General features: G+C 42.4%; 1 protein-coding gene across 3 annotated transcripts; it reads right to left on the reverse strand.

The window, feature by feature from the left end:
* Positions 1-433: 433 nt before the first annotated feature.
* Positions 434-27,239, reverse strand: LOC133026569 (dnaJ homolog subfamily C member 13-like). Of its 3 annotated transcripts, XM_061093446.1 has the most exons (57): positions 27,083-27,239; positions 24,394-24,474; positions 19,812-19,887; positions 18,026-18,175; positions 17,514-17,555; positions 17,235-17,435; positions 16,939-17,145; positions 16,714-16,809; positions 16,415-16,506; positions 16,009-16,175; positions 15,665-15,744; positions 15,402-15,571; positions 15,269-15,301; positions 14,427-14,526; positions 14,225-14,332; positions 13,950-14,105; positions 13,692-13,748; positions 13,474-13,595; positions 13,272-13,347; positions 13,024-13,119; positions 12,795-12,935; positions 11,821-11,838; positions 11,054-11,136; positions 10,784-10,937; positions 10,566-10,669; positions 10,310-10,469; positions 10,163-10,225; positions 9,975-10,076; positions 9,664-9,768; positions 9,262-9,464; positions 9,058-9,142; positions 8,794-8,948; positions 8,512-8,557; positions 8,251-8,405; positions 7,928-8,129; positions 7,720-7,835; positions 7,496-7,574; positions 7,276-7,411; positions 6,993-7,177; positions 6,789-6,863; positions 6,559-6,678; positions 5,934-6,329; positions 5,731-5,844; positions 5,530-5,646; positions 5,194-5,371; positions 5,016-5,107; positions 4,835-4,934; positions 4,639-4,713; positions 4,436-4,548; positions 4,180-4,349; positions 4,036-4,078; positions 3,770-3,943; positions 3,502-3,681; positions 2,882-3,022; positions 2,650-2,793; positions 2,442-2,541; positions 434-1,553 (listed from the first exon to the last, which is right to left on the reverse strand). In XM_061093446.1, exons 2-57 carry the CDS (start codon positions 24,459-24,461, stop codon positions 1,456-1,458), a joined length of 6,819 nt encoding a protein of 2,272 aa, XP_060949429.1. In that variant the 5' UTR covers positions 24,462-24,474; positions 27,083-27,239; the 3' UTR covers positions 434-1,455. The 3 variants fall into 3 exon arrangements, with proteins under 3 accessions (XP_060949429.1, XP_060949431.1, XP_060949430.1); XM_061093448.1 differs by lacking the exon at positions 15,269-15,301; XM_061093447.1 differs by lacking the exon at positions 11,821-11,838.
* Between the last annotated feature and the right edge of the window lie 550 nt (positions 27,240-27,789).

Below are 27,789 nucleotides of genomic sequence, written 5' to 3' on the forward strand. Positions count from 1 at the left end.
CACTGCCTGCACAACTGGGTCTGCAAAATTTACTGTGCTTTTTTTAAGCTTATTTTTTAGTCGGCTACATATGTATTTAAACCATCTTTCAAATATTTCTCCTTTAAATAAAAAACTATATAAAGGATCCTGCACAAAAGTTCTTTTTTTTTATCGGTTAAACTCCTTGAAAGCAAAAAGGGATATTACACCTTCTCAATTCTGTCAAGTACCCGTCTGTTCTTATATTGAGCTGTAAGGCTGTAGCTAGGACAGTGGTAAAAATCTGCATCAGTTCTTTGTCCACCAAGCATAAAGTAAAACCTTAAGTTCCTAGAAAATAGTTACGTTCAGTGATATGTGAGGCTGTGAAGTTAAAAGATGTGTTTTTAACTGGTACTTTAATGCAGAAATCTGACTTCCACAACACAAATGTAAATACAAAAGAACAACACTGTGGGTTCCCTTTTATTCTTAAAATTTTTATGTACAAGTGCGACCGATTTATTTTTTTCCAATGTACATTCAATATAGAAAGTTTATATACGTAATATTACATTAAACATTTCACAAATTGCACTAGTCTTTCACATAGATTCAGAATCAACGTCATTCGTCACATGGTAGCAGAAGCTCATTTCCGGTGGTTATTATTCTTTATAAATATTCTAGTGCTTTTTGCATTCTGGGGGGAGGGGGGGAGAGAGGAGGAGAATTACTTAAAAAAAAAACGTGAGACAGAAAACCTTCAGCAAGAGAGAGAGAGAAGAATGAAATGTGAAAACCAGAGGAATAAGAGGCTGGACATTTTGAGATCTGTGTCAACCTTGAAGAGTGGATGGAATCATCAGTCTGAGGGCTCGAGTGGCATTTTCTTATGAAGAGAAAAATCATATACATCCATTTCATGATTTCCTATTTTAACTTTGTTCCTTTTCCAAATGACGATTCATTATATAGACAAGTAATTGACACATTTATGCAAGAGTTGGAGAGGTCCTTTGCACAGACGTGTCGAGGCCACCCTCAGGTACACAGAATATACACATAGCCAATCAGGAAGAGGAACTGGATAATGGAGAAAAGACAATTAACGTAAGCTTCAGTCTTTCTTATGAAAAAAAGAATCTAGTAAAAAATATATTCATACAAAAAAGTAAACTTCTGTGTGGTTGGAAGAAACAAGAAAAGTGGAACAGAAAAAAAAAACAAAACGTGGTCATCCGTTAAAACAATTTCAAAATGTTTGTGAAGACTTGAGTGCCATTTGTAAGGGGGGAGAGGAGAGTGATGCTGGAGGAGGTGTCGCAGAGATTTTGGTGATAGTCGATGACGGCCCGCTCTCCTCCGTCTTCCTCTCTCTCCATCCCCTCGTCTGGGGAGCGACACAGTTTCTGTCTGAGCCGCGGCGGTGGAGCTGCAGGGCAGTCTGGCTGCCTGGGCGTGACTCTGTGTGTGTCTGTGTGTGTGTGTCCGTCAGCCCAGGTCTCCAATGTCGTTGTCCACAGGGGGCGGGACGCTGGGCATTACCGTGGTGCCAGTTCCTGCTGTAAGGTAGCCTGCTACTCCTGGACCTGCAGGGGGGAGAAGGGGAGGTGAGAGGCAGTGCAGGTGGGATTTCACAGGATGGAGCCACAATGATGAACTAAACTACAGGAAGTCAACACGTGCATGTGTGAAGGGATGATCACTACAACGATTGAAAGGATCCAAATGGCACAGAAAAGAAATGTCTTGAAGCAGTGATTTCAATATTCTTTCTACACCAAATACATTCTTTGGTTGACATTTTGTCGAGTGGTCTTACAAAGAAACTGTTTTCTTCTCCATTGCTGGTTTCATAATGCCAACATTTTAGGTTTCTTCAGGATTTTTTTGTTTTCCCATCAAAAACAATGCAATACAGAATAGATTCTGACTTTTGCATGGGAATTTTGGTAAATTCCTGACGCTGTGGTAGGAAGTCGGTGAGTGAAGAGAGAATGAGGTTTACAGTGCTGCAAGGATGGAAAATGTAAAAAATTAAGTTGAGGGGGGGGTGAAGATGAAAGTAAAGAGGGAAGGGATGACGTTAAGACTGAGGTCAACGTCTACCTGCTTCAGAGCAAGAGAGAGGAGGGCTGTGAGGGCCCAGCTCGGGAGTCTAGAGCCCACCTCGCAGTGGGCTGCTTGCGGCCAGGAGAGAGGGAGTGGAAACCCCTGAGAAGGAAAATGTGGAGGACAACAAGGAAGGGAAGGGCAGAGCCAGGAAGTTATAGGACGTGGAGAGAAACAGGGTCGCTGGATTTAAGCACAAGTGAGGAGTCAGCCGAGAGGTGTTGTTAGGATAAAGCAAAGCAACAAGATTCGACAACAGCTCAGAGACACGTAGGACTTACTGTGTGAGCAATCAGGAAACATGTTAAACTCTTTGCTTGTTAGGAAACTGTTTGACAGGAGGTCAAGTTCATTAAACACTTTACCTGTCAGGTAACCTGCTGTCTGCGACTCTGAGATGAACAGATCATGTTTCTGGTCTTTGAAGGCACTCCACACAGAGGACCTCGCAAGAATCTCATTCACCTGCACAGCAGAGATCGATGCAGGGTTTCAAATGAGAGGAATAACCAACACAATTAAAAAAAAACAGCAGTAATAATCATTCAAGGGAGTTGATTGATAATCTTTTACCTGTTCGCCGAACTGAAGACTGCGAGTCATTGACTTGAGAGCCTTCACTATCTGGGCCTTGGTCGCTGACGGGTTGTCGAGTGTCTCCAGGCCGATTCCTTCCAGTAACCTCAGGAGGTATGGGACCAGCTCCACCCTTAGAGCCTGTTCAGTTCATTAACAACAGTATTAGTCAGGCGACAAGTCATCAGACATGTAAGAAAAAAAATACATAATAATGATGAGGTTTTACCTGAGACACCAGTTCTGTCTGCTCTTTCTGAAACATGCGGTTGAGAGCTTCACAAGCTAATCCGGCCATGTCTGCCCGAACTTTCATCCCAGTCATTAGGGGACCGATGGTCTCCAGAGAAGCCATGGAGCGCACACACAGCTACACACAGACACACACACAAAATGATTTAGTTTGTGTTGTAAGGAAGGAAAAGTTCACATCGAGTCAAGCAGGGCTGTGTTTATTCTACAAATGAGAGCTTGGCTTTAATTTTCAAGTCTAAAGCCCTTAAAAAATTAGTTGCTTCATGCTGAGGTTCCCACAGAGCTTATAAATATTACTGTGAAAAGCTCTTACTTCGTATGAGTCATCAAAATAAAACTGTATTTTGCTGGCCATGTTTTTTTTTTGTTGATTTCCTGGAATCTTTCCTTATGATTTCCCAAATATTAGCTGTGAATTTCACTCACTTATAACATAAGAAAGATAAAAGAAATCGGGAGTAAAACAGTTCTTAATAAGGACACATCCCTGCAATAATAGATATGGTTTTTACTAAACTGTCTAAGAAATTATCTGAGAAATACTGGATCTGTAAAATAAAGCTCAACTCTCATATATGTATTGAGACTCTTCACCTCATTGTCCGACAGCACGTGAATGAGGCGGATGGAGCTCTTGGGCACGGCGTTGTTCTTGTGGTTGAGTGCTGCTATGATGCGAGGCAGGTGACCCAGAGGAGGAACCTGGTCAGCCAGCTGGCTCTGTGTGCTGAACAGACAGACTGCCGCCGTGGTAACCGTCTCCAGGGCCTCACCCTGCAAGGAGACCAGAGCCATCAGTAAGACGTTTGAGAATAAAAGAGTAAGAGTATATTGTTTGCATTTCTCAGTGAAATAAACTCACATGGGGATTGTTCTTCTCCAGCAGCTCAGTCAGCGTCTCCAGGAGCGACACCAGGAACTCGCGGGGCTTGCGCAGCACCCAGCCGGGCTGAGCAATGAAGATACGCAAGAAGACTCCACCTACTTCCACCTCACCCTGTCCTGATCCATACGCCACCGTGAAGTCCTCTGGTAACTGAGCACACAGGCCGAGAACGTTTAGTGTCGCATTCAATCAAACACAATTAATTACTTTAAGTGGATTAATATCAGTATTATTCCTCTTACTTTCCAGTTCACATCAGGATTATCCTTCTGCTGTTTAAAGTGCCTGTGGAAAAAAATTTAAATATATAAAAATCATGTGAGACAGATAGAACTCTACAAGCTACTAGCTCGCAGTAAAATGTCATTAAATCAAAGGTGTCGTACTCAATCATCATCTCCCGAACAGTGGTGGACACTTTCTCCCTTGAGCAGTCATTCCAGATGAGTTCAGGGTTTTCGTGCGTTCCCTCAAATATGTGCACTGCTGCCTCAGCGTTGTCTCGCATGGCGTCCATGAACACGCCAGGAAGGAAACGCATCAATGTCAGACGCACCTGGCAGAGAGTGAATAAAGAACATGTTTTAGTTGTTAACCGACAAATTTTTATTAATTGATTATTCTTTTACACTTCAGACTGACCTTTGGTCCAACCAGCTTGTCTGAGGTCATTTTGGAGAAGAGCTCCGCCGTCTGTGTGCGAACCTGAGGGTGCGTGCAGTTACAGAAGAGGTCCAGCAAGTATATCAGGGCACCTGAGGAGCAGACAGATGAACGTGAACATCTGAGCATTCAGAATTCATGTCAATATGCAGCACTCAACAGGAAATAAGAATTTTACTGACCTTTGGCCATAGCCTCTTTGACTATCTTTGTGTTGGAGGTCAGTGCGTACAGGGTTTCCAGCACCATCTGTCTGCCTAAGAGAAGTCAAGAAGGGTTTTAGTCCAAAGATACAACACTATAATAACTACAGAGGAAAAAAGAGACAATGACTATAAGACAGTGAGTTGTTTGTTGTGTGTAAGAAGATCTTCTTACTGGAGGGAAGCGAGTGCAGCAGCAACAGAAGGTTGGACAACACCAGAGACTCAGCGATGTTGCCCACACATTCTTGGTTTGATGTCACTGTATTCACAACCTGCAGAAGAAACCAATATGATCAAAACAAGCAATCAGAGACATTTACAGTATTTCAGATTTAAGAACTGTTTGTTTATACCTCCAAAACCAGCTGCTGCACTTTGCCAGCTCCATGAACCCGCAACAACGAGAAGAGCAGCTTGAAATGACCGATACACTCCGACTCCGAACCTGTGAGTTGACAGAGGAACGTGATTAGAAGATAAACACACCAGATATACATTTGTTCCCGAGGTAAAACGGGCCTTATATCTCACCAGGGTTGTTCTTGATGACATTGCGAAGAGCCTCTAAAGCCATCTCAGCGAAGCGGAGCCTCTCTGCGTGCTGCTCGGACTCCACCTTGTTACTCTGACTCATGGCCAGCAGAGTGTGCAGGTACTGAGCCTGGGATCCGACATAGTCCAGCAGACTGGCTGCAAATGCTTTGGGATACTAAAAGCCCAGATGATAAAACAACGTTATAGCATTGTAGAAAGGCTTTTGTCTGTTTTATGGAAAAAATAAATCTAAACCTAATTACATTTTGAAAGGGCCAACAATAAAAACATTAGTTAAATGTGGTTGTGACTATTTGCTGATCTTTTACTCACCTCAAGTGGAAAAGTCGGCTGCTCGTTGTAGACCCGCACAAAGATCTCTCCCACTATCAGCTCCTTGTTGTGATCAGTGAACACAAACTCTGCACCAAAGCTTTCATCGTTTTCACCCTAGAGGGAATACAGAGGTGCATTAATAATTTGTTAGATAACAACAATAAAGCTTACTAATTAAATCTAATGTCAATATCTTACCCTCTTAATGTTTCCCTCCTGTTGACCCTCCAGAAACTCCAGCAGCTCAGCTCGTGTTAGGTTGTTCCAGATCAGGTACGGGTTCTCTGAGTTACTATTCAGCAGCTTCAAGACCTAAATGTAACACAAAGAATGTCAAAGTTAGTCTGTTGTGTTTGTCTATATAAGTAGATTCCTTGTTCCTTTCCATATGTTCAACTGACCTCAGCAGGAGTTCCTCTTCCTAGCCTCCTTGAGATGTACGGCGTTAACATGGCTGATAAGCTCTTTCGGATGGTGGGGTTCTCAGGAGGCGTGCCATCGATGCCATTGGTCTCTGAAACGGGATTGTTTCCCTCTGGATTGTGCGGAGGCTGGACGTAGCCTCCCAGGCGGCTGAGAGCTACTAGGCTGAGCTTGGCCAAGCTGTTTGCAACCTCCTGCTGGTTTGTATCCTGGCTCGCCTGCACACCGCTCTCCTCCAGCGTGTAGTCGTAGTTGAAGAGGTGCACCAGCAGATGCCAGAGCACACCAGCATGGTACAGATGGGTCTGTAGGAAGAAATCCACTGCAAAGGAGCTGATGCACTGCACTGCCAGGGCTGCAGTCTTTGGGAGACCCTGAGAAAAGAGATAACATGGATCAGTACAGAGGAAAAAGCACTTCTTTATAATTTGGGATTAATTGTCTACTTGTAGAACAAGAAAAGGCTTTTTGTAAGACGGCATCCATCACTTTACAAAACAAGATTATTACAAAGGGTATTCGGCCTGTACTTCACCCTTTTATGACAAAAAAGTGCTTTTTCATATCACAAATCAATAATAAATTATTTTCAAAACATCTCACCTTTCCATAGAACAAGATATGACACAGGTCCCTGATGATATTGGGCAGTTCAATGATCTTTTCCCTGCATTCCTCAAACTGGGCAGCCACGCTGTAGCACTTACAAATGTGCCCGCACACCTGAGGGACAGCAAAATGTTAGAATAGTGTTAAAGAAATCATCAACACTCTTCTGTAAAGAGAAGCGACAACAGGAGAATAAAGAATTAAGTGTTTAGTGATGATTTTACCTGCACAGCCATGTCATCAGGTTTACTGGACGCCGTCAATACAGCAACACACCGAGAGAGAGCCTCCAACAACATCTGATTAAATACAAGCAAAAGTTTATTTTTAAATCATTCACAGTTTCACAGTTCTCCAAGTATATAGACAGCTTTAATGTTTAACTTTGACAGCTTGATATCACAGGATTTGTTTATTTGTGCATTTACCTCGATGCCACTCTCGCGGCGCAGCTCCTCAGCGTTGAGAGCAGAGCAGTTGACCGTGTGGAACGCCAGTTCAGTGGCAGCCGGGAGGAGCGGGGAGGTTTTAGAGAAGAGCGACCCATCCTCCGTCTCCATGGTGATTGTTTTGAAGAGCATTGGGTAACCGGCATATTTGTATGGTTCCAGTTCTGTTTATAGACAAAGAAGCCGTCAGATGACTTAAAAATCACCCCAAAAAAATATTTCTAGACTTTAATATTCCATGAAATGAAATCTATCTGCCTACCTTGCTTGTGTTGATTGAACAGGATGCTCTGGGTTTTGAGGATAAGGATGATGTTTTCTGGGTCGGGACCATCCAGGATTCGGGCCGATTTTGTGCAGAGGAACTCGTAGGCTTTGTTGACTTTCTCAAACATGTCCTGAGGGAAAAAACAAATTGAAAACAAATAGGAGGACATTGCAAGTCCAATAAATGTTATATCAGTAAAGACTGTAATACACACCCTGCCCTCTGGGTTCTTGTCAGGATGGTACTTCTGAGCCAGTCTGAAGTAAGCCTTCCTGATTTTACTCTCCTCGTGCCTGAAAGAAAATAGATATTAGATAGATATTACCTAAATGTATGGGGTCCCTCATTATTTCTAAACCAAAACACACATTTTTAGAGACCTAATATCTAAAATTTTATTAAGAATTTCAGAATAGTAATAAGACAAAGGCCACTCACTGCCCCTGTCCTTTGGGGAGGTTGAGGACTTCGTAGGCATCATCTACCGACATGGAGGGAGGCTTCTTCTCCACTTCTCTCTTCCAGGCTTCAAGAGTGTCTCTTAGCAGCTTCACCTGTGGGGATGATAGTTGTGGATCAACATCTCAAAAGAGCCTCTCTGAGAAATGCAAGCAGGACATTGATAGGAGGGATAAAAGAGACGTACAGCATCTCTAATGATCCAGTTCGGGAAGCGGGAGGTGTCACAGAGATGTCTGAGGTAGTAGATGTTACAGAAGAGCTCGTTGTCCAGCTGAGGGAAGCTGATCACTGGGATGGGGCAGTACTGGTAGAGGGCCCGTGTATTGCTCTGCAGTCTGGGGCTGAAGTCAGCTACATGTGCCGCTATCTTCTCAATCATCATGCGCCTGAGGAAATTCGCAGAGGAAGCATTAAAATTCCTATAAACGGTGGCTTTTAAGTGTTGCACTTCTAAACAAGTCCTTTAAGAGCAGAACCTAATTAAACATGACAGGAACTAATTTCTACCTCATCTCGCTGCTCCAAATCGCCTCAGGTGTATCAAATTCCCCGAGGAATATCTCAGAGAAGCGCTCAGCCTCGTAGTTCTCCAGATAACACACCATTGCCTCAGGCAGCACCGTTCCCAGAACACTACGCTGCACGATGTCTGGACCCTTAGACTATGGAAAGGGAAACATGCAAATGTCAAGGTTGGATTCATAAAATATAACCAATTCAATTTATACTGCAAGATTTAGATCTGTGTCTAAAATAAAGCAATTTCACCTCCTCTGATTTGAACGCTTGCTTCAGGTGAGTGTATTTCAGGAACCTACAACCATAGGAATATATGTTAATATCACAAAGTCATACACAAAAACGAATGTCACTCTGATCCTTCACAGGTGCCATCGAATACAGGTTTTATCCTTATCCACCAACACATTTTCTTTGTTTATGAAAAAGAAGCCAAATAGAAATACTTAGTTATTTTGTATTATTACTCTGCAAATAATTCTGGCATGTGAAGATGTTTGTCTGTGTCAGTTGTTTCTGGTGAGTCCTCACCTTGCTACAGGAAGCACATTGGAGCCTGTGTACATCATGATGAAGAAGAAGATTCCAGTTAAATAGAGGCGCTGCAGATTGGGGTTGTCTTGCATCACCAGGTACAAAACATTGGCGACTTTTTCCACCAGGATCGGGTCAAAGGTCAACAACAGCTGGAGATGAAAGAGAAAAAGAATGGAAAACCATCATGATATTGTTTTAATTCATTCATTAGAGTAGAGATGACAATTTAAGGACACATAGATCAAACTGTGCAATTACCTGGACAATGTGCGGGAGACAAGCATTGTCAGTGATCATCCTCTTGATTTTAGGTAAAGGACGAATAATGGCATTATCTTGGTCCCTGAGTAAAAGATAAATAAACGTGTATTTTACAGTTGTGGTCTCATAATTTACTGGACCAATCAAAACATATCACATTAAACAAAAGACACAGCCACAGAGTGTCTGTGTGGTCCTCACCTGCTGGGGTAGTAGGAGCACATGGTGATGAGCATGTTAAGGATTAGTGTTGCCAGATCAGACTCATTCATCACTGCCTGTCCTGTGGCCAGGAGGCACCATTTCAGCTGGGGGATGGCCTGAAGGGGGCGCCAACCATCCATGCCCTGAGCCCAGCAGCGTGTCTTTGCCGTCAGTACACCCGTGCTCCAAAACTCTTGCATCTGGAACAATAAAAACACAACACAAGGTTATGCAGGGTGGCTACTACAAAATAAAGTAAAAATCAACATTAAAAAGAAAACACATACTGGAAAATAAACTGCAACAACTGTGAGGGGGATTTTTATTTCCATTTATTATATTTTGATAAGCTGGTATTTGCAGGACTTTCCTTTGTGTCCCTTTAAGAGGGTTACATACCTCCTCAAAACTGAAAGGTCCTCTTCTCTCTTTGTCTGCGTTACCAAAGTACCACTCCTTCTCACTCTCCCTCTTCATGTCTGGCGAAGCCTCTATGACATTGGTCTGTGGAAAAGAAGATGAACTCTGTTTGACACACGCCACATTGATTAATTAAAAGATTCTCACGCTTCGGGTCACTGTTGAATCAAATCTCATCAGTGGCTCAGTGAGAATTACAACATCCTGTGTCAAGTGTGATCAAGTAGATCAATGGAGTCATACTTTTTATATAATGTAAACTCTAAAACCACAGCAGTGATGTTTTCTACCTGCAGGGGCACAGTAGCTCTGCTGGTATGCAGATGAGCTAGCGTCAGCAGGTCCACCAGGATACGCACTCCATTTGAATCCATCACCTCCTTCACATTTTTCTGAAGAATAAAAAGTGAATTATTATTCAGGACACAAAGAAAAACGTGGGTGAAATGAACGGGTGATGCTGCTTTTATCAACTCACCCTGTTGAGAATCAGCTTGTTGAGGAAGAGGATGATTCGGTCTCTCTCCAGTTTGTCTGTACACTGAAACCACAGAGGTGTATTTTAGGTTTTGGAATTCATTCCTGTATTAATGTACACTTGCGGTGACATTTTTCTCGTACTCACTCGGTCCAACATGCCCACAATGTATTTTGTATCTGTGAAGGGGCCGATCTCCTCGAAGCACTTGCCATAGACGATAGAGAGCGCCTGCAGGCACAAGCACTTCATGGAAACTTTGGGTGTAAGCAGAAAGCGATGGTAGAGCTCGTTGAAGAACTCATATCTAAGAGGAAAGAAAGGGAGAAAAAAATTTAAATAAACTGTTGGGATTCAGATAACAATGATAATATTTGTGCAGCTAGTTTGGTTACAGCCTTACGATCTCTTGATGGCATTCGATTCATCATTTTCATCCTCCTCGAGCAGCAGGCGCAGATAATAATCCCCAATTTTGATCTCATCTGAAAGGCACTCATATCGCACCTGCAAATAGTTATTCGTATTAGATGTGGAAATAACCCTGAGTCTCTTTGGGGGATTCACAGCAGTATTGCATTGGGAGCTTATCACACGCAGTCATAAATGAGTGCAACAAACCTCGAACTCCTGGTGATTCCAGGAGATGACGGTGGCGTTGCCAAGCTCGCGATCCACGCCGAAGGCTCGCATCTCTCCCTCCAGAGCGTCCCGGAGCTCCTCCCTCGTCTTCAGGTTCCAGATGAGGTTGGACCGTGCATGGTCGACCTGGAATCTTGAGAAGACCAGAAAAGAAAGTTAGGAGAGTAACTAAATGATAAATAAATAGTCTAATAAAATGAAGATGATCAAAATACATGAATATAGTTCTCGCTATGGGACATAACATACCTGTAGTAAAAAAGCTCCCAGTTGGATTCAATCTTTATTCTCTGCCGTCTTTTCCTCAGGATGACAGGCTTTTGGTTTGGGTTCTGCAAACAAAAGACAAGAAACATTAAAGATCCGCGTCAGTTTATCATAACTGAATATTATTCCAAAAAGACAGTTGAGGAGTTAGAATGGCGACAACATGATACACAGACAAGAACACCTGAAATGAATGGCACCAGTAACAAAACATGTTTTTGAAGAATGGAGAGAAGTCAGATATTAGGACGATGAGACAGAAACACAAACCTGTTAAAAGAAAGTCAACATTGCACCAACAGAGACAATAAGTATATGAAATACAAAAACCAAGATGGGATCCCAAAATCGGGTCTGTTCTGTAATTCTTCCAGGATGAGTCAGTCGTTTGCAGAAAGTACATTTGAAGTAGCTTTTTGAGCATTTTCTGCTTTTCAAAATAAGGCCTGAATATTGTTGCTAATTTGACCTGGAGAGTCAAACTAAATGGGTCAAATATTTGTTGTAACAAGACACAACAGGTGCTCTGAACACGTCCTCTACTGAGAGCAGGACAAGAAGAGACGTGTTCAAATAATGTTGTTATCTATTGTGTACATGTAGTGTGTAATATGTTAATATAGAGTAGGTAGTGGGTCATCAACTGTCTGAATTAGAAAACACACTCAATATGCCACATGGAGATGGAAACACGGTTTGGTCAAAGACAAAGAATATAGGCATGGATCCCGTTGGTCAGTCCTACTTACCAGGTTATTTCTGTCCTGCTGCATTGTTTGACAGCAGAGAAACCACACAAGACAGAGGGAGGGTAGGGTAGAGACAACACAGAGAGGTTATTGTTCTTTGGGTCAAACACAGAAGAATTACAACAGGGTCACAGGTCACTAGGCTACTGATACAAGGACAGATTCGTACAAATCTGTCACTAAATCCTGCAGATTTATTATCTGATAAGCCACTAGATTTCATTGCTAACAACAAATATGAAGGGAGCGTGAGAGCAAATATAAAATACTGGATGTAGAACGGAAATGTCCAGTGAATGCAAGCCAATCAAAAAACACAGCTGATCACCATCAGCCATTTTGAGAATGAAGAGAAAAGGAAACGAGAGCACGGTGACATTCAGGTGAAAGGGTTTGAGTTACAGCTTTGTTTGAAGATAGAATTCATTTTGTTGAAGCAGGCAGGAGCAGGCAACAGTTGAGGTGACATCGTCAACCTCCACCCAACCACACACACACACTTTCTATTAGACACACAGGTTCACAGGTCTAATCTGAATTATCTTGAATCTACTAGATTTGCATCCTAACAGAGGTATTCTTTGAAAGTTAGAGAGGTGCCTATTGGAATTGAATAACACATTTACCAAAACATCAGACTATGGGGCACAGACTGAATACACCTGTAATGGAAAACTTCTGTCAAACAAAAAACTGCACATGCAGTCTGGACAGTAAATATGCAAAGCACTGCATCTTGACATATATGCGTTCTCCTCTCGGTCAGGAAGCAACAGCCCTGCTTCCAAAGCAAAATGCAGAACAGCTGCAGCTGAAAAGTATGTTGCTGGGTTTGTCTCTGGACTCGATGTTCAGAAACAGCAGGATGAGCAACAGCTAGAGAAACCAGAGCAGTGGCAGCAGCACCAGCAGAGGCGTATCTGATTAGCGAATCAGCCTTTTTACTCACTTTGTAAGGGAAAATAAATCCTCACCTCCTTCTGTGCTATGCCCATCTTATCTCTCCAGTGCATCAGAACTATATCAGCCTTCTCCTTGGCAAACTTCTCCACTTCTTTGGCTGCTTTGCCGGCTAGCCGCTGCCAATCAGGCACTCGGTTTCGGTTTAGCTGGTCCTGTGGAAAACACAGAAACACGTGTTAAGAACCAAGTTAGAAATATAAAGCATTGATTATATTTAAAACTCCTTATTTGTCTAGATACCTGGGCGAGTTTCAAGTTGTCCCGGATGTGCATCCTGTCCACATCTTTCTCTGGGACGGGGTCAGGACTGTCCAGGTAAGCCAGCAGGCCTGTTGGCTATGAGCAAAGTGAGACAGGAACACAAAGTGAACTTCAACAGGATGTCAAAGCTGCCAGACTTTCGTTACAATAATAGTTTTTGCCATCAGTATTGGACAGGCATCAAATACTTGTTTAAAAGTGCCAACTGGGCAGATTTGGAGCCGTACCAGTATCCTCTTCAGAAGGTTCATGGCAATAGGGTTCTCTGCTGTCCACAGTCCCACCAGGTGACGACTCAGTTGTCTGATGAGGAAACATGTGATGTAAGCAGCTGAGCCATTTTGTATAAAGTATAGCTTATTCTGCTGCTACATTATGTTTCTCAGGTTGGGAAGAAAACTGTTTAGTGTGTATTGGTTGAGGTTGGACCTGTTGGTGAGCATCCTCTGATCAGAGCTGATGGTGAACAGAGACGTGTGCAGATGCCTTGGAAGAGCCCCTTCACTCAAGGCCAGCTCCTGCATCTTAGTGGCTATTTCTTTGTCTCCCTCCTACAACAAACATGCAGGTATATTAGCAACATAAATCACGGACATTAAAGACAGAATAATTAATGCTGAAGAGCAGCTAACCCGTGAAAGACGTACCTCAATAATGGCCTTCATTACCAGCCCAGCTCCCTTCACTATGGCCATGGAGGGATGCTAGAGATAAGAACAACAGACTTCAGTTCACAAGAATCTAATGAATTTATCGTAGTAATATTACTATCTATTAAATAGATATGTGGCAACCAGCATCACCACAGGCCAAACAAACATTTAAAACAGGCAGGTTTAGAATGGTCCTTGGAATTGAAAATATTAAAGCAGATGTAGTTATTCATCAGTACGTAAACCAGCCACCTGGAAGAGTTTGAACAGGGTGCGCCCGTTTGACGCAGCCATCTCAAGCAGCATGTCAAACTGCTGCCCCTCTGTGGTTTCACTGTAGGGGGCGCAGAGGGCAAACGTTAAGAAGTCCAGCAAGGAGCTGATGACCAGCGCTCCAGTTCCTTGGTCCTGGAAAAAAGCACGAGAAGGACAAATGAGCGTTGTGACCCTGAAAAAACCCATATCTCCAGTTCCTAATCAGCCTGAGCTAATGCTGAAACAGGCTTTAACAATGAAAAGCAATGTACCACATTAGTGATGAATTTTTCAAGGAGGTTTTCCAGAAACTTCTTAGAGGACAGCAGAGAGGCCTTGTTCAGCTGCTCCTGCCTCAGGTCATAGTCATCGTGCATCGGCTGGAGGAAAAGACACAAGATAAGGTCTCAGCCCAAAGGGAAAGAAACGTATCAATCAATGTAAAGGTATTTCTATAGCTAACAAGTTACTTACACACATAAGGGCACAGAGCATGTCTATAGCAGCATGTGTCACACTGTTGTTGTTCCTTTTTAAAGCTTTTACAGTCTTTACTCCCAACTTTTCCCTAAACCTAGAACACACAAAAATAAATTCACAGATTTAGTAACACTACTACAACGACCATGCATTGAAAAAAAAATGAAAAAACTGAAATACAGCAGAATATAAAACGTACAAATGTATTATTAAAAAAAAAAGGTCTGGGGGTGGATACACAAAGAATTCATTGCTTAAGTAGTGGCTCGATTCTTTTTTCTGCTGAACTTCAGAGCGTAACATCATTAAAGAGGATTTCCTCAAAGCAAAACTAAAACATCTAAGTATTTATAGAGATCTGTGTCTGAAGCTGTGTGAGGGAGACACCAAACTGCAGCAATGAATTTTTCAGGAAAAAACAATCTGGCTCATTTGCTTCATAAGGACAAGGAATAAACAGTAAATACAGTTTCTCTCATACATCTCAGTGATGCGGAAAGATTAAAAGTTTCTATTTATTTTTTTATTTCCAGAAATGTAGAGGTTAGATGGACTGAAGCAGATACTGGGAGAGAGATGAAGCCACAAACATAAGAGGATGAAATGGCGAGAGTGAAAGGTCAAGACAAATCAAGGCAGACAGCTCGACTGAATAGAGTGAGGTGACACAAGCTCTGCTCTGAAGTGCCAGTAAAAGGCCTGAGATGAAAGCAGAGCAAAGATGAAAGAGGAGGAGGAGGCCGACCAACAGACAGAGGTTAGCTTGAAAAGAAACGAGAAGGAGAAGTAGTAGAGACGGACAAAGGGCAGACTGAGATGTATGGATTGATATTTACGTAGCATCTGTGAGTCCAGCCCCTTGACCAGACCTTAGAATGACAGAGCATGCCTGTTACCAGCAGCCCAACAAAAGTGTATTTTGAAGAAATAAAGCGAGAAGGTAGAGCAGAGTATCTGTTGCGTCCTTACTTAGGCAGCTGGGTGAAGGCCTGGAAGCCAGCCTTGGAGGCCACTAGCCGTCGTATGGCCTGGAAATGGCTCTCCAGCTCGGCGTTAATGGCGGGCAGCTCAGCCTCCTGGGATAAAAGAGCTAGGATGGCGTTGCTGATGAGCTTCTCCTTGTTCTCGGAGAAAAGACCCTGAAGAGAAGATTAGCGGCGATGGGGGAAATTAGTTTGAATCCTGCCTGAGCAGATGGGAGAGTAAATCACACGGGAGTCGATAACACTCACATCTTGGGTGACTGCATGCAGCACTCCACTGTACGATATGTTGGCGTTGAATCTGAACACTGCGTCCGCAAAGTTTCCATCTGAGCAAAAGAACCAGGGAAGTAATCATTTAACAAAAGAACACATTACCTGACATTTTTAACTGGACCAAGAGACCACAGCCATGTTAGCAGCTGTGTGAGTTTGTAATCACAAACATAACCCTATAACTAATGCATTACCATATTATTTGAGTCGCGGACATGAGCATTCAAGAAATAAAATAAAATCTTCATATAAACCAATTAAATACAGTTTGATATTAAATACATTCTGCTTCCTGAGGATTAAGGGCTATGACTCACTGGGAGGTGCTGCCAGGAATTTGAGATGTAAACTCTCCACCTCCTCGTCAACGGGCATGCTCAGCAGGCCCCATCTCTGTCCTCGCTGCGTCGAGGCCATCTTAACGCACACGTCCCTGTTGCCCGATGCACGGACTCCATCGAGAAGGCTGGCTAACAGGGAGTCCCTACACACACACACAAACAAATTTAGTTAAATTCATGACTCCGATGTGTGGTGGGGAGGACTGGTGACGTGTTTAAGATGTGCAGCAGACACATGCAAAAGAAATGTTCTCATCTTCTAAACAATATAAATAGAACAGAAAATAGGGACAAAAGAGGTTAATACATTTACAAAAGACAATTTACAAAACCACAAGACTTGCAGTGACAACACGCACATAAAGAGAGATGTACATCTTACCTTTCTGTGGAGGAGAACTTCCGGATCTGACCTCTGATGAACTCTACAGTAAACACCTGAGGGTTGTCTACATCACAGATGAGAGAAAATACCTGAAGAGAGAGAAAACTTTCACTGATTCAACTCATACATGATGAAAGAAACAAAGATGGTGCAGTTAACATTAAACTTCACAGGACGAGAGAGAAGAGAGAAGAGAGGAGAGAAGAGAGAAGAGAGAAGAAGAGAAGAAGAGAGAGACAGATTTGGGGTATTTCAGCCTAAACATTTTTATGACTTGCTGTTGGTTTAGTGTTCACCTCGCCGAAGGGTTTGATGGTGACTATGTTGTATGAAGCTGGGTCTCTCTCCACTAGACACGTCTCTGTCAGTGCCAGGATGCGCTTAACAGGTTCCTGGAGGAAATCAGGAGAGAGAGAACATTACAATCTGTAAAGGAGACTCCCGTTAGGTTCCTGGACCCAACTAGGAAAACTGTGAACATGCTGCACTGACAGAAACAAGATGATGCTAAATGTTCTGACCGGGTGACGAGATGTGATCTTCTGCACCACGAACTCTGCCACTGAAGTAATGCTTTCATCCGAGCTGTACTTCCCCAGCCGGTCCGTCACAAAATCCTCGAAGGTGAGAGTCTCCTTCCTCAGCCGTAGCGTGATGCCAATGTAGTTCCCAGCATGCTCTATGGCGCTGCGGATGATTTCTTCTCTTTGGTCCGAGGCAAACAGATGCTAAGAAGGAAGGAAAATCGTATGTTTGCAGAGACAGAAAATAACAAAATCCACTGAAGCATAAACACAGAAACTCAATAAATGCATACCAGCCTGCTGAAGCCTCCATAGAGAATGCAGAATCCTCCCTGGTAGTCAGAGACCTCGGCGAAGCCCTCGACATTCCGATAGTCGTAGGAACACACCACCCGGTTGGTGTTGGGGTCAATCTGGTCGATGCCGCCCGGTGTCACCTCTAAACATACAGGCTTTCGTGTGTCGCTCCAGTGGTGCTTGTAGCAGTTGTAGCGCTGTGAGACATTGTTCAGTTATAAGTCACCACATACACTCAAATGTGATTTTAAATTTGTATTGACTGTAGTGCTTACCCGGCCAGTTATCTTTCCTTCTGAAAACTCTGTTCTGAATCTCTATGAAAGACAACAGAAAAGAAAGATGATGCGATGGTGCTGACTTACACAGCTACATGTCAAATTGTTGCAGTGTTCCACATATTAACACTTTTAATTGGTTCTATGGGGAAATACCCAACATGGTTTCTGTGTTTTAACACCTCAGCATACTGAGCTTATTTCTACCACAACAACAAAAAGCTATCTGCTGATTCACATCTGTGATAAACTCAGACATGGAATCCAAGGGCCTGTGATTTGCAACCACTGCATTCCCAAACAGTGTAAAAGTAGTGACTTTGCTGCAAATTTCCTTTCTTTCTTGCCAACACAGCAAAAATGTGCAGCCGTGACACTTTTTTAGAAAAGCAATAATATGCTGCATCAAACACCACACCTGAGATCTTTATGTGAAAAATGTGTGTATGAGCTTGGTTTAATCATTCTCCAAGATGGCTGTGAAGCTGTGAGTGTTTTCTTTATCTCACCAGTGCTTCTGTGAGCAGCTCTGTTCGGTGCTCGGTCGAGAACTTGAGCGTTTCCGACTTCTTGCCACTGCCTTTGCGGAATGTGAGATTAAACTCTGTTCCCTGACCTTTTCCCACTGGACCGATACCACAGATATCTCCATAAGGCCACTGGTAAACATGAACAGCAACAACACACAGATGAACACAAAAATCAGAGTCAGACAAAGTTTAAATATAATCAAGTCATCTCTGGTTAAGTTCCTCTATTTAGCATTAACACCATCAGCCACAACTTTAAAATGTGGTTTTAATGTTGTGGGTTATCAGTATATAAGCAGTATATAAACATTTAATAATGTTTTATTGCATACAATAGTGAAGATACAAGCAGATACAAATGTTTATTAATATATTTGTTAACAACTGTTACTGCGCCAGACAGGAGCAGATAAGGAATGACACTTTACAAGTATAAAAATATTAAATACATCTTCATAGGATTTAAGGATAGGGGACTTTAAGTGGTACAAATGTACTTTTTACAGTGTATAACATCCTTATATTTTAAAAACAACCCTGTTGCGACTGGATATACTAGATATGGATAACTACAACTAAGATTTAGTGTCTGAACAGGGGTGGACTGGCCATCTGGCATACCGGGCATAATCCCGGTGGGCCGTTGACCCAATGTGGGCCGGTCTGGTCCGCTATGTTGTTGTTTTGTTTTTTTTCTCTTCTTCCTCTCTAAATTCCCTCCAATTGGGCCGGCCAATTGGCTACAGAGGGCTAGCAGTGTGCTGCCAGCATCGACACATATTATTGGTCTATTGTTTGTCATTGTCAATCAATCATGGGCTGACAGGCTCAGAGAGCCCTGACAGTGCTGTCAATCACAACACAAACCAGGGGGGGCGGGACCTCATGGCATTGGTGGGGGGAGTCGCGGGACGGGCTGCTGCTGAGACAGAAACTTAACTTAATGGATAATAAGAGTAAAAAAACGCCCGGGTGGCGCTGAGAAGCATCGGGAAAAAAGCTGAAGTCTCTGGAGGTGGAGGCTGCTAAATGTGCCAAACTGACGGACCTATGTGGTGCCGGGTTCTCTCTCTCTCTCTCTCTCTCGCTGCCCCCTCCCTCCTGAGATGTGCAGGTCCGGTGGCGTGTTTGCCGGTGGGGGGGGGGCGAGAGGTTGGTCTATCCCTCCGCAGGTTCACCTTCAGAAATCTTGTTACGACTTTTACTTCCTCTAGAATAGAGATAGTGTCTTATTTTGTGTGCCTATAGTATAGTGGTTATACTGTGGTTTATTAATGTTCTTGGGCAGACACAAGAGGCACTTGTTTATAGTTAATTAGAAGTTCAGATGCACTGGTCCATTACTATTTGAACCTCAGCATCTAGGGTTCAAAATTGGTAAAATTATACATTATATGCATATTGTTGTTGTAATTTTTCAGTCAGTTGAGATAAATCTTGAGGAGAAACATTTTGGGTTGTTTTGTGTCTGTATAGACCTACTATAAAAAGCACTTTGCATTTTTAATTTTAGTTCTTGTACTTTTGATACTTAAGTACATTTCAACACCAGATACTTTTGATACTTAAGTACTTTTAATATGAGCTACTTTAAGACATTTAGAAGACATAAGTTACGTCAATTTAATGGCAGATGTGCTCGGCTAATTATGTGGGCCGGTCTGAGCCAAAAAATGCCCGGGCCGTTTTGTTCTCCCAGTCCAGCCCTGTGTCTGAATGACGCTGGACTTTCACTTTGACAGGCTGCACACACACAGATACTAACCTGATTTGTTACTTCTAGCGTAGCAGGGTTGTAAGTGGTAATGCCATGTGTCCCCACTGAGAAGACTCGCTTGTACCTTGAACACAGAGATGAGATGAGTCAGAAACAAAGCTTAACCATCACTGGCTTGCACATGGAAGCAGCAGCAAGTCAGAAGACAGGTATGACGTCTGTACGTCTTCTGGGCTCATGATGAGTCAGGGACAGGTGACATCACTGGAGATAAGTTACCTGATGATGTCAACCGTTGAGCTTAATCATTTCAGTTGCGCAGATGATACACAAACAGGGTGAATGGATGATGAGAACAGATCATAAACTAGCACTTAAAGCTGCAAAATGACATCATGTGAGCTGGAGTGATAATAAACGAGTAGCCGTTAATTATTGTTACTGTCTCTCATTGTAGACGAGTAAAATAAGACTGAGTAATTCCCCACTCGATCCATTATTACTATGAGATTTGCTATTCTTTCAATGTATTTATCATATTAGATCGCTCTAGCTTCTTGTGATGAGTCACTTTCTGACACTGAAACAAAAAACACCAATTAATTTGAAGTGTTAAAGGAGGAGGGAGCATCTCACATAGTACGAAGGAAGTGTGAAGTTCTGTTTTGCAAATCTTTCTGCGTGTTACACTCTGTGAATCTGTGTGCATGTGTGGTGTGAGCTGGCAGAATGCTGGTGTGTGGTTGATCAACAGTTCCTGTAGGCATTTTTTGCAAAATTCATAACATTCTGCCTGTGGTTTGATTTGAAAATGGGTCATTTGAGGTTTTTAGAATCGGGCATAGTTTAAGATGAGGCAGGAAGTGTCCTGAGGTGATGAATGACAGAGTGGTGGTAGGGTTCAAATGTATTTTCATCTCCGTACAACATGTTCTTTTAGCACCTCCACTGTACACTCAACATGCTGACTTGGATCTTTTCTGTCTCGTACATCCTAAATAACTGGCGGTGATACCTTTTAGGGAACTGGAGCAATCAAAGAAGCAGAGTATGAGAAAGACGAATAGTGGGGTTACTTCCACATAATGCATTTCTTCTTGTGTACACAGTCCATGTTTAACACAAAGAGACAGGACAGGCCGAAGCCTGAGGCAAGGCCGATGTGGAATGTTACTCCCACGGTCAGTTTCCCTCCTTGGGCAAATGTCATGTCCTTTTTTTTGGACACCTTCTCCATTAGAGAGGCTGGGGAAGTAAACTCTTTCTCTGATCTCATTATCACTCCCTGCACGGTTATGTCATCTGACAAAGAATGAGACCAAAACTCTGTTCTGATCTCAGGGTGTTGCCTCGGTCCACATTATGACCTTGGAGCTATGTGGCTGACTTAACTTGGGTGTCAGCACAGACCTCGTCAATTATTCATTCTCTCTGGGCCCATTTTTATCCCCCCCCCCCCCCGCCTAACTCTATAGTAAAGCAAAGGCAATATCCAACCCTCTCTTGGGTATAGTTTAAATGATGTATACTGGTCTTTCCAAGGCGAAGCCAGTCTATATAGTTGTGATCAATTTTAATAAGTGTGCAGGAGGTAAATAAAAAGGAGTGGGCTAACATCCAGTTGCTTGTTTTTGCACACGTACTTATTGAGTGTTCTTTGAAAATAATAGGACAAGAACAAATAGATGATCATGAAAACAATTTACTATTGAAAGACAACCAGAAAGACTGGTAGAAGACATGTCAGCAAAGTGCCTCTGTGGACAGCTTCATAACAAAGTGATGTAGTGCTGAAAACAAAGGAGGAATAAAGTACCACCTTCATGTAGGAACGAGGGATGAGGTGAATTAGTATATTAATCACAATGTAGAGACTCAGCCAACAGACCACACACTCGACATAACCAGTGACTTTTTAACTCATGCTGCGGTCAGTAAGTAAGGGACAGACAAGACTTTTTAAGACATATACACATATAGTGAAAATGCAAGATGATTTACATATGCAAGATTTGATTGATTTACATGATGTAAATCCCACTTTACATCATACACACAGATTGTGATAAGTATCAGGTTACTTTTTATTAGGTTCTACTGTACAGTGAGTTTTTAAAGCTTTTCCTGCCACTACCACGGTTTCATAATGTATCACATTAAGCAACTTCCTGTATCTGACCAAACCTCTTCACAACTGCCACTCCTCTTTAAACAGGCTCAATTTCTCAAGATGTACTTGTATGGTGACAAACAAATCTCTATTTCCCACAAAGAGAACAGATTTGTTTATCTACAAACACGGCGAGAAAACGCTGCTTGATCCTGTAACCAAGAATACAAACACTGGAGTTCATACGTGTCGAGTGTGGACACAGAGCTGAATGTGAACCACAAACACACACTAGAGAATACAGGGATGGTTACAGTACAACTCATGTAACAGTAAATCAACAAGCATATCAAAATATATTGTATTTGTATATAATGTATTTGTAACAGCTAATCCTAATTATTAAAGGACCAACATAAATTCTTATAACTTATTAACTCTGAAATGACCAATAACACATAGATAAAACATTAGTTTAAAAATCACGAATCTGCTCTTCATTAGGAGGAAACAGACAAATCTAATATACTCAACATGCTACAGTCACAAGACTTGAATTAAACTTGATCATGAGCACAGACAGAGAAGGGAAATGCTGCTGATACTCAAACTGGACACGCTATAACTCTTTAGGTCTAAGATGCAGAAACGCTTTAAAGGCAAAACCTGAGTGTCACTCAGTATTCAGCAGATAATCTCGTAGAAACACTTTCTGTAGAAATAGAAAAAGGAAACCAGACGGAAAAGTAGAGGAAACTACAACAGAATATCATCCTGGCTTCTTCCCCTTCAAGTCTGCAGAAAATCTTAAAAAAACAAAACTGGCACCTTTTGAACAACCGTGTCAAATTCACTCCTTATTTTTGGCCTCTAAGGGAAACTATTGTGAAATATTCGATCCCCATTGAAGACAACAGAGGCCAACAATATCTGTGTCTGTGAAGCAAGCTTCAAAAGAGGATATCCTCTTTCAGCATCTCTCGCTTTCTGTTGACCTTTTGACGATTTTCATACCATATCTTCAAGCAGCAGAAATGCAGATGACACACACACACAAGGAGGATGTGTCCAGTAAATATTCATTTTGTAAAACACTGAAGACATTTCCTCACTCAAGCACACTCATATAGAGCATGTGAGACAAGACTGATGCAGACAGACATTTTCTATCTTCATGCTCAAATTGATTTGAAGTGGAGGCCAGTGGCTATGAAATGTACACACACAGCGAATCAAAACTTAGTTTTTTTTATTAGAATCAAAGATTAAAATTAAAAAAAAGTAGACTTGAGTGAGTAGTTGGCTGATTGCGCACAAGCCGGTGGTTATGGAGAACCGGATTTGACCCACTCATATGTAGTTACACTTCACGGATGTAAAAAAACTGATTCGTATTACACAAGCACCAAAGATGGTTTCATTTTCATTTCTCTTGCTTTCTCATGTTCAGCTTTCTGTCTCCGTCTCTTGCTCTTGATTTATCTTTGAATGTTAATATTAATAAATTAAGTTTCCTTGATGTACAAAGACGCCTGTTCAGCAAAGCCAGACAGTGTCCGAGCCTTTTTCAACTTAGGTCAGGAGGAGGGTCATGCAACCAGCAGCTAACCCGCGTCAAAATAGTTTAGACAAACCACCAGTGAGGATGTACAGGGTTGAGCATCAGTCTCCACTGTCCATCACATGTGCATCAACACTCGTCTCTGCCGGACACTTCAAGAAGCATTAACCGGATGAAGCTCAGATGGCGGCTAATGCTCTGAAGCCCTGGTTAAGTTACCAGAGTCAATGGCGAGCCTTAATGGGGCCATTTAGAAAGCAGGTATTGGTAATGTGATCCTACTGGCTCACTGCTCCAACTGGAGCTTGACCGCTGTATTAGATTGAGTCCCTTGTAGTCTTAGGTCTACATTGACATGTGTAATTTAAGAATAGGTAATAATCTGTACAATGAAAACAAACTTTACATAGATATAATTCAGATAATGAATTGTATGAATAATGTATATTAGATTTAAAGGGGCCTTTCATACATACTATCAACTATCGAATATGTCAATTGGAGTATTTTAAGGACTATGTACTAGTACTTGTTATAGAAATATTAAGACAAGCTAATATTAACATTATAATATATACCCTTAGGTTAAGAAGCTTTTTATTGTTTTGTGTCCAGACTATAAACATCAGTATATGGATGTACTTTGCTCAATACCAGTTCTGTTCTGCATTAACTATCAGAGTCTGTTTCTTTGGTTTAGATTTCATACTCTACAGAAACACCACAGCTGATCAGTGCTCAGCAGACGTTGTATCCTTGGCTGAGATAAGGAAGTAAACACAATGGAAGCCCTGAGTCAGGATTGGAATATTTTCCTAAACCTCTGTTACAAGGTGACAAAGAGAAGAGTCGACATTAATGTAGTCTCGTAAACGGACACAGAGGCCACGTGACACAGACATCCCCGTCAGCCCTGAAATCCAATCAGTAAGGCTGAAAAAATACATAGTGGGTCTTACTTCCCCCTCCAGGAGTGTTTGGTGGTGTAGAAACAGGCCAGATCTTTGTTGTCCTTGACGACATTCATCTTTTCACAGGACCTACGACACAAACAAAAAGTTAGCCTTTCCATATATTCATATCAGATACAGCAAACATTTAGAAAATAAAAGAAAGGTGGAAGATTGAATGTTCTATATTTGTAGTCACACAGCAGAAGGAGGGAAGGATCTCAGTCAAGTCACCACACAACCTGCACCCAGACCTTAACAAGTCAGTCCTATGTCAAATCCATTCAGCACACATGCCACCACACTGCCACACACTTAACGCAGCCTTTCAACATTTTGCAGCTCATATAAAGAGACTCCCACCAGACGCTGCCATGGCTACACAGACAACAGAGCTGATTCCACCCATTCTTCACTCACATTACCTCAGCTACAAGACATAGCTTCAATGCAGGTGGCAGCACGTCACTACCATTTCATTACAACCCTCTCCCCTCGGATATCTCCACTGGGGGAGAGTATGTCCAGCAACAAATACATGAAGTAAAGGTCTTCCAATCCATGCTGTTATCACAGGCACAAAAACAACACAGCAGTGGACCAGCTGAGCATTTGTCAATAACGTCTGGTGCAGAGCCGGTGTGGTCTATTGATTCCCTTTAGATAAACAGCCTTGGTGACTAATTTGGATGAAAGATCATTGTAATTTGTAATAAGACAGATACACACACTCAAAACCAGGGCATCATATTGACAAGGATCCATTTTCTTGTCACTAGATCTGGAGAGCTTCCTTATAAAATAAGACACACAGCATCTTAGGATGGTAGTTAGAGATGAAAGCTGGAAAGACAAACTGGTAGTGACCAGACCATTGTCCAGACAAAGGAGGGAATAACGGCCTTTCCTTTCCTTGCAGTAATTTGCTTGCGCCTGCACAGTGACAAGGGGAACCTGTGTCAGCACTCTGCCAGGATCCTGGAAAAATCTGACTCCTGTTTTCCTTCCTCTGTGTTTCAGTGCACAAATGAAGCAGGGAGCAGAAAAGTAGGTTCACATGATGGAATCCACCATTCACCAACAGTGTACACAGATATACAGTCTGGTTTTCACAACACTGAATCAGAACGTCTACAAATGATTGATGCCTGTGGTGGAGAAACAAAAGGGGCCAGGAGCAGTCCAAGGCCAAGTTTTGTATCGACATTGTTTTCTTTTTCCAAACATGAATTCATGGAGCTGAATACTAAATGTGTTACGAAGCAGGGGGCTGATAGTGGCACAATAGAGTATGAGCAGAGCACAGCATGCACTGCTGCACAAGAAGTCAATGCACTTTCTGTTATGGTGCTGTGATGCCTGTAAAAAGAACCATGAAGGCAGCTTGGAGGATTGGATCATGTGATTACCCCCGCCCAGTTCCTCCTGCTAGTATGCAGATCAATAGCACATTATTCATGGTCTCAGTTTAGGAGGAGTTGACAGGGAAGGAAATTAAATAGCAAATGCAGCCTACAGCACACACTGAATAAACATAATAACTTGCTCAACACTGGTCTCACAACATTTGAGTTTTGATAATTGATATATACCTTCATGCTGTAATGTGGACAGCTGGGGAAGTGGGGACAATCCTAAAGTGCATACAGGCTCTTGCAAAAAGCCTCTGCTAATAGGATTGTGTCAAACCTCCACATGGGGACAGACTGCATGTTACTGGAAAGCACCAGCTACAGCCACGATAAGTTTAATGACAACTACGTCTCAAAATTGTGCCTCATTTAAAGTGTACAGCTGCAATTCTACCACCTGTTTCTTTAATAAGAGCATAAAGAGCAGGGACACTGCAGGTACAAGGGTTAACCTAATCATGTGCTCACTATTACATCACTATATGGTCATAAGCATTTTTAATGATATAGATCCAAACCAGACCTCGGCTGGCAACTGCAAAAACTACATATGCAAATATAACATGAACCAAAACAATGACAACATATGGACCTTCAGAATAAAATGTGGATTTCAGTCCGGACATGAGAACATCCGGCTGGTTCCCCCCTCTTTAAAGATGTCTCTGTACAGAGGACATTTTGCAATGGCCTCTGTTTATTTACCAATTGTATGAAGCAATCTCACCAGCAGCACAGGAACATTTAACCCCCAGAAACTTCACACTTGTATGATTGTGGCTGAAATGCACGAACGCCCTGCTTGCAACACACTAATCCAATCAATTCACAAATGTCTTCAGATATAAAGATACATAATAGATTCAACAATGTCTCATTTAAATTGTTAAACCCATTAAAAGGGGATGCACTGTGATAAACCTCCCGATCTGTCAACTGCATCCATGACAGGCGGCGTTGACGTTACCTGGCTCCCGGGCAGCTAGCTTCATCGCAGCGGGCCTACAAGCTTCGCTATCCGGCTAAAAACAAGCACGACAACCCGGTTCGAGCTGATGTCTTCGCAGCTGCTTCGTCTCTAAACACCGACAAACACTTTCGCTATCCGCGTTTATCTGTAAAATGCATGTGAAAACGCATTGAAGAGGAAGGGGGGAGGCTAACGCTGAGCTAGCCTGCAAGCTAGCGTGTAGCATACCAGTTAGCTTGCTAGGCTACAAGATAGCAGCGGGGTCCAGGAGAGGATGGCTGCGGGGAGAGTGGCAGCTGCTCCCGGGTGCTTTTACCTGTCGACTCGCTAGCGGGCGGTGTTCGTAGCGGACCCTCAGCCCCCCACCCTCCTCCTCGGACTGCGGCCTGGAGCTGCTCGGTTGTGCCGGCCGTGATGCTGGAGGTGCTCGGTGCCGCCGTGTTCCCCCCGACAGGGCTCAGGACGCTGCCATATTCCTGGTACCACCAGTGTGCCGCTGCGCATGCGCCGCGCCTGCCCTGTCATGCGGCTGTCAGCTGATTGGTTTGTCCGGACGCGGAAGTGTCGAGGGAGCTGACTCCAGATCGGTTTTTCACATCAGTTCCCTCAGGGTTTGAATAAACACACACTGACGGAACTGACCTGGGAGCAGTTTAGACAGACTATGGGCAGAAGTGGTTTAATAGATTGGGGCAAACGTATTTTCTTTTCGTGCTACTGTTTCCGAATAGAAGGAGTTATTTTCTTTAGCTGAATACATTTATTAGTTTTAGTTTATTCAATTTTTTTGTTTGTAATTTTTCATTTTTAGTGCACCCCCCCATGTGACCAATTTGCTCATATTCTTTTTAATTTTACTTGAATTTGTATTCATAATTTAAATGTTTTTTATTATATTTAGTTTTGTTTATATATTAAATATAATATTATATTAATTAAATAAATGCAAAGTATTTGTATATTATTATAGTAACCATTTTTAAAAATTATTATTATCACTGAATACAGTCTGTGGGTTGATAT

This window comes from Limanda limanda, chromosome 20 (genome assembly GCF_963576545.1).
Source record: "Limanda limanda chromosome 20, fLimLim1.1, whole genome shotgun sequence".
NCBI lineage: Eukaryota > Metazoa > Chordata > Actinopteri > Pleuronectiformes > Pleuronectidae > Limanda > Limanda limanda.